The sequence below is a fragment of the Desmodus rotundus genome, chromosome 10 (assembly GCF_022682495.2).
Source record: "Desmodus rotundus isolate HL8 chromosome 10, HLdesRot8A.1, whole genome shotgun sequence".
Lineage (NCBI taxonomy): Eukaryota > Metazoa > Chordata > Mammalia > Chiroptera > Phyllostomidae > Desmodus > Desmodus rotundus.
In genome coordinates, this window is record NC_071396.1 from 104,718,891 (window position 1) to 104,735,695 (window position 16,805).

The 16,805-nt window shown below is 40.6% G+C and overlaps 1 protein-coding gene across 3 annotated transcripts in view; it reads left to right on the forward strand.

The window, feature by feature from the left end:
- The window catches only part of RELCH (RAB11 binding and LisH domain, coiled-coil and HEAT repeat containing), a 92,500-nt gene extending 81,121 nt beyond the window's left edge, over positions 1-11,379 (forward strand). For 2 of the 3 annotated variants that reach the window (XM_024580578.3, XM_024580577.3), the window contains exons 26-29: positions 1,891-2,007; positions 6,007-6,095; positions 9,070-9,140; positions 10,832-11,379. In XM_024580578.3, the coding sequence (XP_024436346.2) occupies positions 1,891-2,007; positions 6,007-6,095; positions 9,070-9,140; positions 10,832-10,952 (398 nt within the window). In that variant the 3' untranslated portion in view covers positions 10,953-11,379. Of the gene's footprint in view, positions 1-1,890; positions 2,008-6,006; positions 6,096-9,069; positions 9,141-10,831 lie in introns of those variants that run through there. The other variant, XM_045187868.2, reaches the window with a different exon arrangement.
- The last annotated feature ends 5,426 nt before the right edge of the window (positions 11,380-16,805 follow it).

Consider the following 16,805-nt stretch of genomic DNA (forward strand, 5'->3'; position numbering starts at 1 on the left):
CAGAGAGTAACAGGGGGAGAGAGAGAGACATCAGTGTGAGAGGGAAACATTGATCGTAGCCTCCCGTCCACACCCTGACTGGGGACTGAAACTGCAGCCTAGGTATGTGCCCTGACTGGGGATCGAACCCACAGCGTTTTCCTGTATGGGACAATGCTCCAGCTGAGCCACTCAGCCAGGACTTTAGGAAGACTCTTACTCATAGCTTTTAACTGGCTCTAGACCAGAGTTTAAAGTAACGTCTATACATTTGATTTCAAGTTGAGCAATTTTAAGAGGACATTATGTAGAGTGGTTGCTGAGTTTCTAAGAAAAACATTTAGGAAAGGATTACCTGTATAGCTGGTCAGAGGAGGAGAAGAAGGAATAAAGAGGCCATGTGTCAATAGATAGAGAAGTGCAAGGTAAGCTGTGAAAGGTCTGGGCAGAACTGAAGCGGACAGTCTTTGAGAGAGACTGCCTTAGAGCCGCGGTGTTGGTGGCTGCTCTGTTCATTAAGTGGCCTTGGCATGCCAGTGAGTGAACTGGAGTTTATACAACTTCATTGAGCAGTCATGACTGTTGGGAGCTTTTGTCTCCTAAGTTATTCTAGAGCTCCTCTTGAGTACATTGTTGCTAGATTTCACAAGTCGAAAAGTCCCCGAGGCCCTGGCTGGGCGGCTCGATTGGTCAGAGTGACGTCTAGACGCACCAAGGTTTCGGGTGTGATCCCCCGTCGGGGCGCATACAGGAAACAACCAATGGATGCATGGAACAAAATTCAATGTTTCTCTCTCTCCCTCTCTCTCTGTCCCCGCCCTTCCTCCCCCTTCCTCTCTGTCTCTACAATCAATTTTTTTAAAAGTCCCCTAAAAATGGCCACTGTTATCCTAAGTTTTTTTATGTGTTTTTTTTTGTTTCTGGGTTTGTTTGTTTTTTTTTTGTCATTTACTAAGGTAAGCATAGAAGTTGTGTTTATAGTATCTGGTTATTGAGGAAGCAAGAGGCTTTTCAAGGAGGAGATGGTGGCTTTAATCTACAGAAACTCAGTGCGAACATGCGAGAAGTCACTACAGTTGGTCAGAAGTGTGTGCTTATGACCGGTGTTTTGGGTTCCCCAACCAAGCCGAGAGTAGAAAGGGACCATATGATCAACAGTGAGGTACTTGAAGACCCTGGAGCCATTTCCCCAAGGAACCCTGGTTTTAGTGGGAAGTGGCATGTATTTAGAAGACACAATCTTAGGCAGTAGGGGGACTCACTGCTACTGAACTGGTCACTGTCTCTCGGGCCATGACTTATATTTTAGCAGCGGGTTGCCTACATTGTTGAAATTTTACATTGTTCACTGATATGTAAGATATTGTGCCCATTGCGTGACTTAAAAACTCAACTTCCAGTGCTATTTGACATTGGTCTTTGCTAAGAATTTGAGAAACTAGAATAATAGTTTTATGAAGGTGTGAAATAATTTGATGTTGAAAAAGAACACATATACTGTATCTTTTGTTTAATAGCACTGGTAATACCTGATTTTTATAAAGAAACACATTTGTAAAGACAACACAAAACGTAGATTGCTCACATTTGTTTACTTAGTTTTCACTTCCCACGCTGGGAAGTTGGCTTGCAGTGAGGCCGGACGGTGGGTGTGCAGCCGCGCAGTCGGGTCGGAGTGCCGGGGCCGTCCTCCGTTTCTCCCAGGCCCAGAGCACGCACTCTCATTCTGAAAAACATCGCTCTTTTTTAGTAAAAGGAAGCAAGCACAGGGTGTGGCTAATCTTTTGGAAATCATCTAGAATTAAAATGAAATTTTATAAATTAAAATGAAGAAAATATTTTTTAAGATGTATGAGTGTTGTGTGTGTGTGTTGGATAAAAATGTAACAGTTTCCATTTCTTTTTTTCCAGTTGTTATACCACACTTGCATAAGTTAGCCTTGGTGAACAACTTACAAATTGTGGATTCTAAAAGACTGGATATTGCTACCCATCTTTTTGAAGCCTACAGTGCACTTTCCTGTTGTTGTATCCTTGATTACTGTAGATCTGTATTCATATAACCAACCTTACAGTGAACCAACTCAGGTTTTAGAGGTTAAGATGTAGAATTTTTTTCTTCAACTTACATACATAAGGATTGCAGAAAATTAAAATGTTGATCTGATCTGCCCCACTCCTTAATCTAGCCGCCTCATAATTTTACAAGATAGTTTTAAGTCCTCTGTGCGTACATATTAAAACACTGGCTAAAGTTTTATTTATGTCCATCAACTGTATAACTGAGCTAGAAATGAATTATAGCTGAGGCTTCTGGTAATCAAAAGAAAACCGTGTATGTGTGCTGGCGTTGGGGTTCTTCGATGAGTGTTTCAGCGTCCGTATCCAATGGAGTACAGTGAGTACCTCTGGAGAGAGACCACTCATTGAAAGAGCACAGCGCCCATATGGCTGACCATCTCCAGTGCAGGTAGAAGTGGAGGAAGACTCAGGGGTTGTCTAACCCACACCAACCACTGCATTTTATAAATGATTGGAATAAAGCTTACATTCGTGACTTCTGTTTTTGTAATTAAAAAGCAAATCCTGTGACTGCAACAAAGAACTTTAGCTATCATCTTAAATGTTCTCTTTACTTTTGTAAGCCTAGTAAAACAAAGCAAAGAAGGAAGTAAAGATAAAAATGAGCCAAGTGAACTCCAGCTTTTAGGCTCTTTCCACTGAAAGGCAGGTGAGTTCAAGAAAGGGGAAGTAAGTAAGAGATCGAAAAAGGAGTACGAGGCCGGATGTTCGACCAGAACTGTGAGAGTGTATGCTGAACGACATGACCAGAGAATTGGATTATGATGAAAAGAAATGACAGTAGAGAGAGGTTTCTAGCAATTCATAGGAGAAAGGAGAGGACAAAGGAGGAGTTTCAGGATTGAAATGTGTGGTTTCATATTGTTATATAGCATCTTGAAGTAATAAAGTGAACAGATCATTTTAAATATGACAAACATATTCCAAAATGCCACCGAAACTTATGGCACTGGAACATTCTTGACTGGAATGTTCCAATGGGAGGTTAGTTTTGTTCAGAATAAACAAGTGGATAAAAGAGAAACTTAGAGCCGTTTGCTAAGGAGGTATTTGTACTTCTGGAAATGTTATAACTTGAAGTTGGTTGTATGATTGAGAGCATTTTACTTTGGGAATCTACTACAAATTATTCATCTGCATGGTGTAAGCCATGTTTTTTATAATATAGATTATAAAGTGAGCAGAGATACCATATTTTGATGATTTTGTGCCTCAACTATCCATGAGTCCGTCTTCTAAGTTTAATTCCACTAAAAAAGAGGACTTACTATCATTCTTGATTTATCTTGTTGGCATTTTCAACTTATTAAAGATAGAGGAAGCCAAAAGAGGAAGCGACATCCCTGAACTAGCAAGGAAGAACTCTTCAGTAATGGAGACGTGACAGGATCCTTATGAGAAAGTAACGATGGCACGTCAGAGTTTGCATTTCAACGCAAGAAAATGCTGGTTAAACTATTCCCTAGACTTTGTATAAGTAGATATTTAAAAATTGAAGTGATGCCATTTACATTCTTTAATAGCAGAGGGTTTCTAAAGGAATATGCCTCAGGGAAAGTAGAGAAGTCAGAAGGTCAAACACTGAAGCTCCGTAAAGCTAAATTTTCCAAGGGTGCAGAGCAGTGGCTCCTAAAGAGCATGGCCGTCTGCAGGGAAGGGACAGGAGTGTGGGTTTGGATACGCACAGACTATTGCTGGAGGAAGTACAGTAAGAAGTCCTCAGAGCAGTAAGGGGAAGGGCCGTCTTCACCGTGCCCTGTTCAGGTATGAAAGGGTGAGTTCTGCGTGAGTCAGGGCTTGCACCTGTGTCAGCAGGCTGGCGTGGCCGCTAACAAAAGCACACTGTCCACACCTGTTCTGTCCCACGGCTCTGAGCTGATAGAACACAAGGGTATTCCTTTCAACATTGACATAGTCTTGAATAAGGATATAATTTAATGAGGACATAGAAAAACTGTAGTGTTTAACATTCAGCATAGTAGTAGGTCAAGAAGTCATATTCTCAAAAATTGTGAAGAAATTTAAAAACATTTAACCTGGTGAAGAGATGGCTTGGGGATGAAAAGATAATTTAAAAATTATTTTAAAGGTTGTTGTTATAGAAGAACAGCTAGGCATACTGTAGGATGAAGAACTACCACTATGGAGCAGAGGTCACACGGAAGCTGACCTTGTGTATCAGGGAAGCTTTCTGACGGAGCTCTCTAAAAATGCAGTGATCTCCCTTAGGAAACTGGATGTCCTGTCGTTGTCCGCAGTCAGAGTCTCCATGGCCGTCATTCGTGGATGGGGTAGACATGCTTCCTGATAGCAGACAGGACTAACTGACCTCTGAGTCTTCACCCCTTAACAGAGATTGTTTGATTCCGTGGGGGAAAGGGAGAACCAGACAGTGAGTAGAAAAAGAAGATGGTGAATTCCCTCTTACCTCCAAATAGGGCCATCTTCAGCTTCTCAATCCATGGCCGTGTTTCCAGGTCACAGACTCAACTACTAATTCCAAGGTCACTTGCCTTCCCCACAGCTCGAAAACAAGACCAGTAGGTTGCAGCCCGCCCTGTGTCTCTGCAGGGGTTTGGTTTGTAAGTCCTTCCTTATATTTAGGAAACTTGTTTAAAAACAATTTGTATTTATATCTATTTTTAAGGCCATAATTATATATTATGTACATAAAACACTGATTTTTTTTTAACTTAATGAAATTGTAATTCTTTTCCAAAAAGACTGATTTACTCATATTCATAAGGGAACTCATTTACTGGCATTTTTCACTTTTAATATTGGTATAATATTAAAAGGAACTTTTTAAATTTTTTAAAGGCTTTATTTATTTATTTTAGAGAAAGGGGAAGGAAGAAAGACAGGAAGAGAAACACTGATCAATTGCCTCTTGCACACCCCCAACTTAGGGCCTGGCCTGCAACCTAGGCATGTGCCCAGACCAGGAATTGAACTGGCAGCCTTTCAGTTTGCGGTGTGATGCCCAGTCCACCGAGCCACACCAGTCAGGTCTAAGAAGAACTGTTTTTAAATAGCTAACAACTGTGGTATGGTGAGAATATGTCAGAACTGATGTGAATAAGCAAGGCGAATTGTTTTCTTGAGAAGTGCATCGGCTCTCCTGGTTCCTTTTAATGTCAAAGTAGTCGAAAGCAACTACATCTCAAAAATGACCAGGAAACATACTTAGTACTGTTACAATAAAAGCTCTCTTACCCAATTCATTTAGGACCATTAGTAGATCAATTTAATAGGATTGTTAAAGCAAGAAATCAGAAAATGTTATATGCCAAAGATAACTTATTTTAACTTGAAATAAGTGAATACATTTTCTTTCTACCAATCTTTTGATGTAGGACTGAGGAATTTCTTTTGTGAGTGTTGGTTAGAGTTAAACATCATTTTTCTTAGGCCACATCTGTAATGCAATTGTCTATGATTTTCAGCTTACTTTCTGATACTGGATATAGAATTTTTTCTAGTTTTACATATTTTTACTACTCTTTTACAGTTCTCATACATACATAATTAAATAGCAATGTTTTAAGCAATTGGCCTTCAGCGATTTTTTCTAAAGCTTTTAACTTAATTTGTCATGGAAACATCAATTCTCTTTTTATATTCACTTTACTCATTTAAACATCAATTACATGATTTAATTTTCACACTCATTATCTCATATGTTTATAAAACCTGTGATTACATAATGTACATAATGTCACAGTAATAAATACCACTGACAAAGAGATTTGAGGGAATATAACCAATTGACTCTTGATAAGTAGCTCACTCAACAAATGAGACTCATGCCTGAGGAAGCCTATTTACTCTTGGCCATCTGCATGCTACAGGCGCTATTTAAGAGAGCTGCTTTTACATGACCCTACTGTTCTGTTGGACATACCGGCTTTTCTTACTTAATTCCCTTAACTATGTTGTCTCAAGTCATTTCAGAGGATTTAATGGTTAATCACTTCCTGCCTGGTCTCAGATGTTTACGGACTGACATGGAGCATCTCTCCCCAGAGCACGAGGTAAGCAAGCCCCTGCGGGGACTAGGCCACTGTGCTTATCAGCGCCGTGCTCATACGTTTTAATATCTTCTCTACAGATTTTTCTCTTCATGTGAGGCATGATCATCTTACGCTGAACTTAATTTCTTAAATCTAGTTCAATGTCAATGGATTTATTTACCATTTATTAGTTCTTGAGCAACTCCTTTAACATCTTTGAGCCTGTTTCATTCTCTGAAGCAGGGATAACTTTCCTTCACTGAATATAGTCAGAATTTAATAAGATAATGTACATGAAATACTTTTAATCTATAAAGTGCTATACAGTGTTATCTCTATCACTTTCTTAGAAGATAGATTTCTATTTTCTGTCTCCTTTCCCTCATAACTCTTTCACTCTATTTGGCTTCCTATTCCCCCAGAACTTTGTCTTATTTCTTATTCTGTATCTTCAACATATCTTTCTACAGCTTTTCTTTAATCTGTTATCATGATTGACTCTCCCCTCTTAAAAGAAGCAAAACAAGACAAAAACAAAAGCGTCCCTTCATTCCTCCCGCAAATCTCTCTTCCCCTGCTTAGTCTCTGCTCAGTGTCAAGCTTTCACACTGACAGTGGGTGCACCACGTCCTCCTCCGCCGCCGCCACGCTGACCCAGGGAACCGCTGTTCCCGCCAGCACTGGCCATCCGCGAGCGCACGCTTCCCACCCCTGACAGCACTGTGCGGGAGTGCGCACCCTTTCCATCGCGTCTTTGTCAGCACTGGGTATCCTTAAGATTCTTTAATTTCCTGGATATAAAGTGGTATCTCATTACTGTTTTTATTTGTATTTCCCTGTTTATGGTTGAACTTGAGCATCCTTTGTATGTTTATTGACAAGTTATCTTCAGTCAAAGCCTATTTAGGTTTTTGTCGATTTTCCATTTGGGTTGTCTTTTTTCTATTATTTCTTCCAAGTTTGTTATACATTTGGAATGCCAGTATTTTATGAGTTTTGTGTTTTGTGATTCTCTTTCAATTTGTGATGTGTCTTTTCACACTCTTGGCATTGATTATTTCCAGAAGACATTATCTCTTATGCTTTTAAAATGTTCAAAGTGGTATTTTTACAAAACAGATTCTTACTCCATCTAGAATGGGTGTGAGGTAGGGCTGCAGTTCCATTTTCCCTCTTTGGGTAAGCAGTTGTCCCGTCGTGGTTCGTCGGGCGTTTCGCGGTGTCCGTGCTGATTGGCTGCGCGGCCTCCCTTACACGTGGGTTTCCGCGTGAGCATTTGTCTGTTGCGGGGAGTGTTCTCCACCTCCGGTCTCATGGCCACTTACTGAAGCTGCTACACCGCCTTCATGCAGTGGCCTTGTTAAAAAGCTCTGAAATCCAGCAGGGCAAGTGCAGCGTTGTTTTGTGGCTTTTTTCTAGAACTGTTCACGACCCTTAGCTTTTTCTTGTAGATTTTATCATTATCAGGTTCCAAAAAAATCTCTCTCGTATTCTTAATGAAATTGAATCAATTCTCTAAAGTAATTGGGGCGGCATCGTCTCCAGGATTTTAAGTCTTCCTATACTGAACATGCCGTATCTTACATGCATTTAGGTCCCTTTCAATAAAGTTTTATAATTTCATCTGAGAAAATGTGACACCTTGTATTTATAATGTTATAATGCTCTCTTTTTTAGGGTTATACATTTTTAACACTTTCTTGCTGTTGTATAGACATACATATAACTTTTATATGTTGAACTTTTATCTGCCAACTTGAGAAATTTTATTATTAATTGTAATAAAATGTCTGGATATTTTATGTATGTTTTATGTATAGAATAGTCACTTGCAAGTAATATATTATTTTCTAATACTTGTACTTTATTTTTTTCTTTTATCTTACTGTAGCACCTGTATTGCTAGGTCTTTTTCACTTCTGATATTGTTAACTTGTTTCTTGTTTCTTTTTAAAATAGTTTTGATAGGGATTTATTGATTCCATTAATCTTCTCTAATATTGAACTTTTGGCTGTGTAGATTTTTCTCTATTCATTTTCAAACACATTGGTTTCTATTTTCATCTTTATTTCATTTTGCATTCTTTAGGTGTTTTTTTTTACATTTTTTTAATTTCTTAAGGAGGAAGGTTAGATTTACTTCTAACTCTTCCTATTTAACTTACTTTTAAACTTTTCTTTATTTCTAACACGTGAATTAAAGGCTGTTCAGAAGATCTTCCTTACCTTACTCAGCGTTCTTTCCAAAGCCGTTATCGCCTCCAACACGCACGCTAATCTCTCTGTTCTTTTGTGTTCTTATAACCTAGGAACACATACATATTCACCGGGAGGGAGTGTTGTTTGTTTTACTTGCTGCGTTCTGTGTGTTTAAAGAAATGCCTGGCACACAGTAGGTGACAAATACTTGTTGTTTAGGGACCGCCATGCCCAAACACAGGCCAGAATGTTCAGGAGTGCCGTTTGTCCCTGGTCTGGCTGCTGGCAGCAAGAGCAGCAGCTTACAGACCCCTCTGCCCTTTGCACTGCTCAGTCCCCCTGCAGAGGTGATGTTAGCCTTAGGGGGCCAAGACGCAGTGTCTCAGACCAGCCCTGGTCTCTGCTGTAACACTGAAATAGCACCCCTTGCTTTTTCCACCCTGGAGGAAGCAGGAGTGTATGGGACAGAACAGCTTCTACTGAGAAAATATTTGTGTGGCCGTGGTGTGTGTATGGGTTATATGTATGGATGTATACAAATTGAACTTTTAGCACTAGATAGTGGGGGAAACTAAGGGAGAATGGGAATCAGATTCAGAAGGAAGGTTAGTGAAAATCAAAATGCTATTTCTGTACCTGAAGTAGCAATCTAATTTGACTTCCTTTAACAAAGTAACTGTCAAAACTTTAAAATTTTAATTAACATACTAGCTTATGGGAATATTAAAAATTAAAAACTTTAACCATAGCATTTCACTATGTCAGCTGTATTTCACTAAGGTTTTTTTTTAATCAGGTTATTTTAAGTTCCATGATAAAAGAATGTGAACAAAAAGTAGAGAATAAGACCGTCCAAGAGCCTCAAGGGTAAGCCATTCATTCTTTGTTTAAAACTTCAGGTTAACCTTGATTTCTCTAAATTTTCGGTACACGGTAACGGTGTTTTACTTTGTGTTATTTTGTAGTCATCTATCTGGTAGACAAGAAAATTCCTTAAATGAGCAGTTCTCAGATGCTAGTCCATAAACCACCTGCATCGGAATTATCTGGGGAAATGAAAATTCCGAATGGGGTAGAGACCCCATCGTCTGTCCCCACCACTCAGTGTTCTGATTCAGCCTGGAGATCTGTCTGTTTAAAAGCCTCCAGAGAGATTACGACATGTGCAGGATTTGGGAATCACTGGTCAAATTAGTTTCTTGTGACAGGAGTTTGTAAGCTGTAAGTCGACGCACTGCATAAAGGATTGTAAACATGTGAGTGTTGTAATCACATGCTTCTAACCAAACTAATCAGAATTTAGAGGTCCGCTGACAGTAAAATACAGACATGGATGTAAAAGAGTGAGGCTGGGCGTTGAGGAGAGGAAGTAATACAAATAGACTGCTTGTACTCTTAGCTCTTGCTGCGGTAGCCTTGAGCAGTTAATCTTCAGTGGACTTGGTTACATAATAAGCTCAAAGGTGTTTCCTTTGTCAAGCAAACTGACTGTCCAGAGTAAGTGCTTCATCCTATCAGGCTAGGTACACACACACACACACACACACACACCCCTCCATGCCCCAGCGCACACACACTCAGTCCTCACACCCCCAGCGCACACATACAATCCTCCACGCCCCAGCGCACACACACTCAGTCCTCACACCCCCAGCGCACACATACAATCCTCCACGCCCCAGCGCACACATACAATCCTCCATGCCCCAGCACACACATACACTCAGTCCTCACACCCCCAGCGCACACATACAATCCTCCACACCCCAGCGCACACATACAATCCTCCACGCCCCAGCGCACACATACAATCCTCCACGCCCCAGCACACACACACTCAGTCCTCACACCCCCAGCGCACACATACAATCCTCCACGCCCCAGCGCACACATACAATCCTCCATGCCCCAGCACACACATACACTCAGTCCTCACACCCCCAGCGCACACATACAATCCTCCACACCCCAGCGCACACATACAATCCTCCACGCCCCAGTGCACACATACAATCCTCCCCACCCCAGCGCACACACACTCAGTCCTCACACCCCCAGCGCACACACACTCAGTCCTCACACCCCCAGCGCACACATACAGTCCTCCACACCCCAGCACACACATACACTCAGTCGTCACACCCCCAGCACACACACATACTCACTCCTCACCCCCGGCACACACATACACTCCTCCACAGGCCCAGCACACACACACATAAGTAGCCCAATGAATTAGGTAATAGACTTTCATCTTACAGATGAAGATTATATCACAGATGAGGTGAAATAACCTACCCAGGGTCGCACAGCTGATAAACGACAGAGCCGGGACTCAGTCTCATTCCCGACTTGCTCCTCCCCACGACCCGACACTGCTTCCTTTAATGTAGAGGAAGGCCGTGAGAGCTCCTGACCCGGTGTGGCGCATGAGTCTCCCCATAGATGTTAGCTTCCCTTTGTGGGAGCAGGTCAGAATGCGTTTACTAAAGACATGAAAACGTGGGTATTTTAGTTTTTTGGATTGCTTTACTTGAGTTTTAAATTTTCTTCTCTAGCTCAATGTCAATTGCTGCAAGCTTAGTGAGTGAAGACACGAAGACCAAGTTTTTGAACAAAATGGGCCAGCTGACAACATCAGGTGCCATGCTGGCCAATGTGTTTCAGAGAAAGAAGTAAACACAAGCAGGAAGCCCCCAGGAGACACTAAGATGGACCTCAAGCAGCGTGGTTCCTTGTACTTGAAGTACTTGCCTTTTTTATTTCTTTGTTTTGTGTTGTTGAATTATAATTTTATCCTAACCTCCAAAGATATTTGCACTGCTTTTGATTATTACTGTATATCTGTTGATTTTGGAGTTATAACTGGTGATAGGAGGTTGAGTTGGTAGTCTGTACCAAGTAAGTCCTACTTCTGTGTTCTTGTCTTTCAGAATATTTTTTATACATACATGATGGAGAGGTTTTTTTTTGATGGGATAATAGTAAATATCTGTATTATACACTAAGCTATTACAATGGTACTTAAAATAATGTAAATTTGAAGTCATTGTTACAAAGTAATTAAAGTGGAGATTACTTAAGTATTTAAATTATGAAAGAATAATGCAGACTTTTTATTGTTTCTTAACTGACTAGAAAGAGCCACCAGCATTACTCTGTGCCTTTTGGACTTCAGTGTGTGTCTGTGGGAACCGTGTGCGCTCCGCTCACACAGCGCGGGGGGGTGCTGCGACCAGTCTGGGCTGCAGGCCCCCCAGAGGGGTAATGACGAGACTTGGAGCGGGTCAGAGCTCTCGCGAGTGCTCGCTGAGTGCTGTTCAGATTCCCCCCAGCACTCACACGCGCCCAGTGCACTCCCCTGCAGACGACCGCACACGAACGCAGGGCATTCTCAGACTGCTGTGTATTCGGTCCAGACAGTCAAAACTAAATGGAAGCACGAAGAGCAAATAATTGTGGAAATTTTTTCCAAATTGAAATGCAAAAGAAAATATGGTTCGAATCTGAAATTTAACACTTGTGTAAAACATTGATTCAAGACATTTTCTAATGACTTTAATTTCAGAGGTTGTCCTTTCATTCTGCATGCTCCAGAGAAGTACCTGTAGGTTACGGACATGGGGGGGCTGCTCTCTTCCCTCTAAACGAAAGACGACAGTGGCTCTGTTGTCATTGGTTAGTCAACACCGTGGCCCTTAAAGTCAGCGACGGTTCTTGTGTCTGGTGCGTATTCCAGCGTCTCGCCAGTGCGCGGGTCCGCTGGGCTGGACAGCTGTCCACGAGGTGGGACAGCTGGAGTGGAAAAGCGTGGTGCTGGACGCGGGGGGGTGGGAGGGGTAACGTGAGGCCTTTCTGGAAAATGGATATTTTAATAAAGAGAACTCTCGTTTGTGCACGGTCGGTGCACACAGGTGACTCTTGTGTGTGTTGTGTACAGACCAGTTTCCTTCACTTGGGACACGGCTGGATTCCGTTCACTTCCTGAGACAGCTACCTTATCTCACTTTCAAGGTTATAAAATAGGTTGCATAGGCAAAGCCATTCAAAAAAGTTCGTTCTGAATGGTTAACTAGTCTGAAAACTGTTGGATTCTAGGCATTCCTGAGGAATTGAAAGTGGCTACTTTTCATGTCAAAAATGTTGATCTATAAATAAAATGTTTTTGCATACTTGTTTTGGTTTTGTTTTTGGCTCTGTGTATTTTCATTTTGAAATGCTTTATCTATAGCCAAGCAAAAGGAGATGAGAAAGCATATATTCATTAAAATGTACTGATACATTATTTTAGGAATATAATCTATAAGAATTACTTATTTTAATTTACTTTTACTATAAAAATGTTGCTATAAAATTAATACAGTTTCAGAGATGATTTAAAGAAAAGTGATTAAACTCTCATTTGCTTTGAACTATAGTAGAATAAATGTTTATTACCAGGTAAATGATTCTAATGTATTTTTATTGTGATAATTTTTATTAATTTGTGAAACCATTTATCTAATTGCTAGTGATTTTTTAATAGTCAACAGCTAGCAAGATATACAATATCTAAATGTCAGTAAGACTTCACTTTTATTTTCATTTTGATTTTTATACTAACATGTGGGTTCTTTTTTCTAATCCTCACCCAAGGATATGTTTTTTGGTATTTAGAGAGAGAGAAACATCAATGTGATAGAGAAACATCGACCTGTTGCCTCCTGTACTTGCCCAACCGGGGATCGAACCCAACCTGGGTATGTAATCATTGGTTAGTCAACACCGTGGCCCTTAAAGTCAGCAACTGTTCTTGTGTTTGATGCGTATTCCAGGGAGTCTGGAATTGAACCCTCAACCTTTGAGTGTACAGGACAGTGCCCCAATCAACTGAGCTACCCAGCCAGGGCCAAGAAAATCTTTAAATAAAAATTATTTTTCACTATAAGACGAACCTATACACACAGTTAATATAAACTTAACACAATATAAAAAACATTATTTTTTTTGATAGTATATAAAATTCCTTCTGTTCAGTGTGGTAAAGAATGTAAATTATTTGCTTTTTTTCCAAAGAGTCTTCAATAATATCTGGAAAACTCCAAATCATATATATATAGAAGACTATATTAAACTATTTTAGTTCCTTTTATTCCATCAAAGACTAACCCATTATATTTATTTCGGTTAGATTATTATATAGATTTTTTGATGTGTATAAACTGGCATTTCAAGTCACATGTTTTAGATATTAAATTCTTTGTCAGTGATGTTACTTATGGTTGTTATTTATTGATAGCAGTCAAATTTAAAATTTTAACTACTATCTTACTGGAAAGGTAACTATTTCTTGAACTGTTAGCATTTACAACCTTAGATATTTTTAGGATATGCATTTTCAGGGAAGCTGAAAATATTATGATTTCTCTATATAAAATACACATCGCTAAGTAGTATAAGTCTAATTGACTTTTATTTCGTAGATGCTTTATCTTTATTTCTGATAATTCCTTGACAATTTTTTAATATTTGTCTTTCTCTGTTCATAAGCCTTCCTGTCATGTATTAAATATTTAACCTTAGGGGAATACCTCTCATAATGTAAATCATTTTCTAATTTACTTTTATATGGATTTTACAGGCATAATCACCTTTCTAACATTATTTTTCTCACCATCAGAGAGCATGGAAAAAACAGCGTGCTCGCCATTCCTCACAGGACTTTAGAAAAATTACGTAATAGTAAACCTGAAAGTGTTCTAGCATTTAGAAAGCATTATGAAAGTTCAAAGTGGAATTAAAATTTTGAAGTCACTGAATAGCTAAAGCGTGGGTAGCTGGATAACCCCGCCCCATATTTTTGTTTCCTAGTGAGTGAGTGGTTAAGTGAGCCAGGCACGAGTTACCTAAAATTGAGGGTGGGCAGTGATGCAGCAGCCATTCCCGGTGGTAACTGGGAGGGGAATCCGTGAGAAGGCAAGGGGCTGAGACTCTGAGCTCAAAGGGAGGAAGTGAACTCCTGTGTCATAGGGAAGAAAGCAGAGAATAGATACGTTTGGAGGTAAGTTGGTCAATTTAGTGGTGGGAAGATTAGGGGGTTTCCATTTAATTCCTTGTATGTTTTCTCGGTGAAGTATGAAGCAAAGACATTAACTTGGCTGGCATCTGGACAGTATTGGAGGTTTGAGGAGAAAGAAGGTAGATAAGGTTGCCTTCAAGAATAGCAGAGGGAATTACTGAGGGACTTGTAGGATTGCCCAGCAATTTTGAAAGCCCAACTAGGAATCGTAATTATGAATTTAGAGAAGGCCAGTTCACGTGATCTTTTTTTCCCGCCTCCAGCTAGGATGAGCTCTACAGGAGCAGATGGGAAGTACCCAGAGAACGAAGTATAACCAGGGCTGGGTGTTCTCCAGATGCTTCAGAGGAGGAGAAAGGACAAGGACCTTAAAGCTACTAGCAAAGGAATGGTTATAGTGATGGACCATAGAATCTAAACTGGGCAAGAGGAAAAAGATATTGAAGTGAGCAGGGACTAGTCTGAGGGATGGGTCTCCATAAAGTCACAGATCTATTTTGGTGGGAATATTCAAGTCAGCGAATTGGAAAGATACTTTCTTCGGGAGTACCAGTGAAAAGCAGATACCTGTTAGTACCCCAGGCGCTAAGGTACAGAGGTTTGTGAGAACAAAACTAAAACCCTCCACTTAAGAGCTTCGCAGGGAAAGCAGTGTGTTGGGGTAGCCAGGATCCAATTAGTGTGAGCTGAAGAGCAGGCCCTTCTGTGAAAAGGCTGGGATACAGATGAGACATCTGAAGACAGACCGTGAGTTTCCATGGGCCAGTGAGTGGTGAGGAAGGGTTCAGGATTGAGTTCCATTAAGGGGTGTTCAGAGGTGCTGGAGGACAAGAGCTCAGGTCAGAAAAGCCTGGGCTCCTGGTGTGTGAGGCAAAGGGCTGAGATAGTGGCTTAGACTGACCCTCTGAGCAAGTGGGTGGTGCTCTAAACTGGAGGTGTGGGGACCGTGGGGCCTCTGTCTCTGCCAATCAAAATCCGATCTTAGTGACAGAGGGTCGGGTTGCTCACAAGGATGATTTTAGCTGTAAGGTTTTTGTTAGGTGTTCCTTATCGAGTGGAGGATGTTCTCCTCTATTCCTAGTTAACCGAGAGTTTTTATCATGAATGGGGGTTGGCTTTTGTCAGATTCAGTTTCTGCATCTGTTGATATGGTCATGATTTTTCTTCTTCCGCCTGCTGGTGTATTACATTAACTGATTTTTGAATGCTGGACCAGCCTCACACACTTCGGATAAATCCCACCTGGTCACGGATATGATTCTTTTTACCCATTGTTGGATTCCATTTGCCATTATTTTGTTGAGGATTTTTGCATCAATGTTCATGAAAAATACTGATCTTTAGTTTTCTTTTTATAACTTTGTCTGGCTTTGGTATTTAGGGTAATGAAATCCTACAGAATGTGTTCTCTGACCACAATGAAATTACAAAAGTGCCCGAAAAGTAACTAGAAAATAAAACATGTTGGAAATGAAGCAATGTGCTTCTAAGAGAAACCACAGGTTATGGAAGAAATGACAACGGAAGTTAGAAAACATTTTTATCAAATAATAAAAATTCAAAAACTTCCGAACTTGTCAGATGACTAAGGCTACCCTGAGCGGGAGCTGCTCATGCAGGTTCAGATGCAGAGACCAGAAAGGCTTCAGGCCAGCTGTCTAATGTTCGTTTCAGGAAGTCCGAAAAGAAGCGCAAGGTAAGCGGCAGTAAACATCAGACATTGACAGAACTCCCAATAGAGAAGATCAAGAACGCTGAAAACTTCATTCTAACTAATTTAACTAATGAACTTGATTAACCCCCATTAAGACTTATCAAGAAAAAGAGAAGGCATAAATTACCAATGTTAGAGATAAAAAATCTCTGTAAACCCTATGGCATTGAAAATATAGGACATGATGAGTAACTATACTAATAGAGTAAAAGTGTAGATTGGGGGTGTCAAACTCATTTTATTTTCACCGGGGGCCACATCAGCCCCATGGTGGCCTTCACAGGGCTGAATGTAATTCTAGGACTGTATTCATCTAACTGCTCCTTAACCAGGGACAAGGAGCTCAGTGCTGCTGCCAGGTAGAAACAAGGTGCCAGGCCGGATAAAACAAGGCGGAGGGCCTGATTCGGCCTGTGGGCCTTGTGTTTGCCACCTGTGGTTTAGATGGGATGGCCATATTCCTATTTTTTTAAAAAAAACTGCAAAAACAACCTACCAAAACCAACACGAGAAAAACCAAAATCCCTGTAGTTCTGCATCAGAATTGAACTTGTCATCTGAAACCATGCCACAAAGAGACCCCAGTGCCCACCCAGATGGCTGCGTCTCTGAATCCCGCTAAGTACAAGTCCTTGCCTGTATTCTAGTCTTGCCCAGCAAAACCCTGACGCAGAAACCTGACAGGACCCAGTTCAGAAAAGTAAATGAACGCAGGTGTGAAAACTCAAACTAGATGTTAGCGATCTTAATCCACAAACGC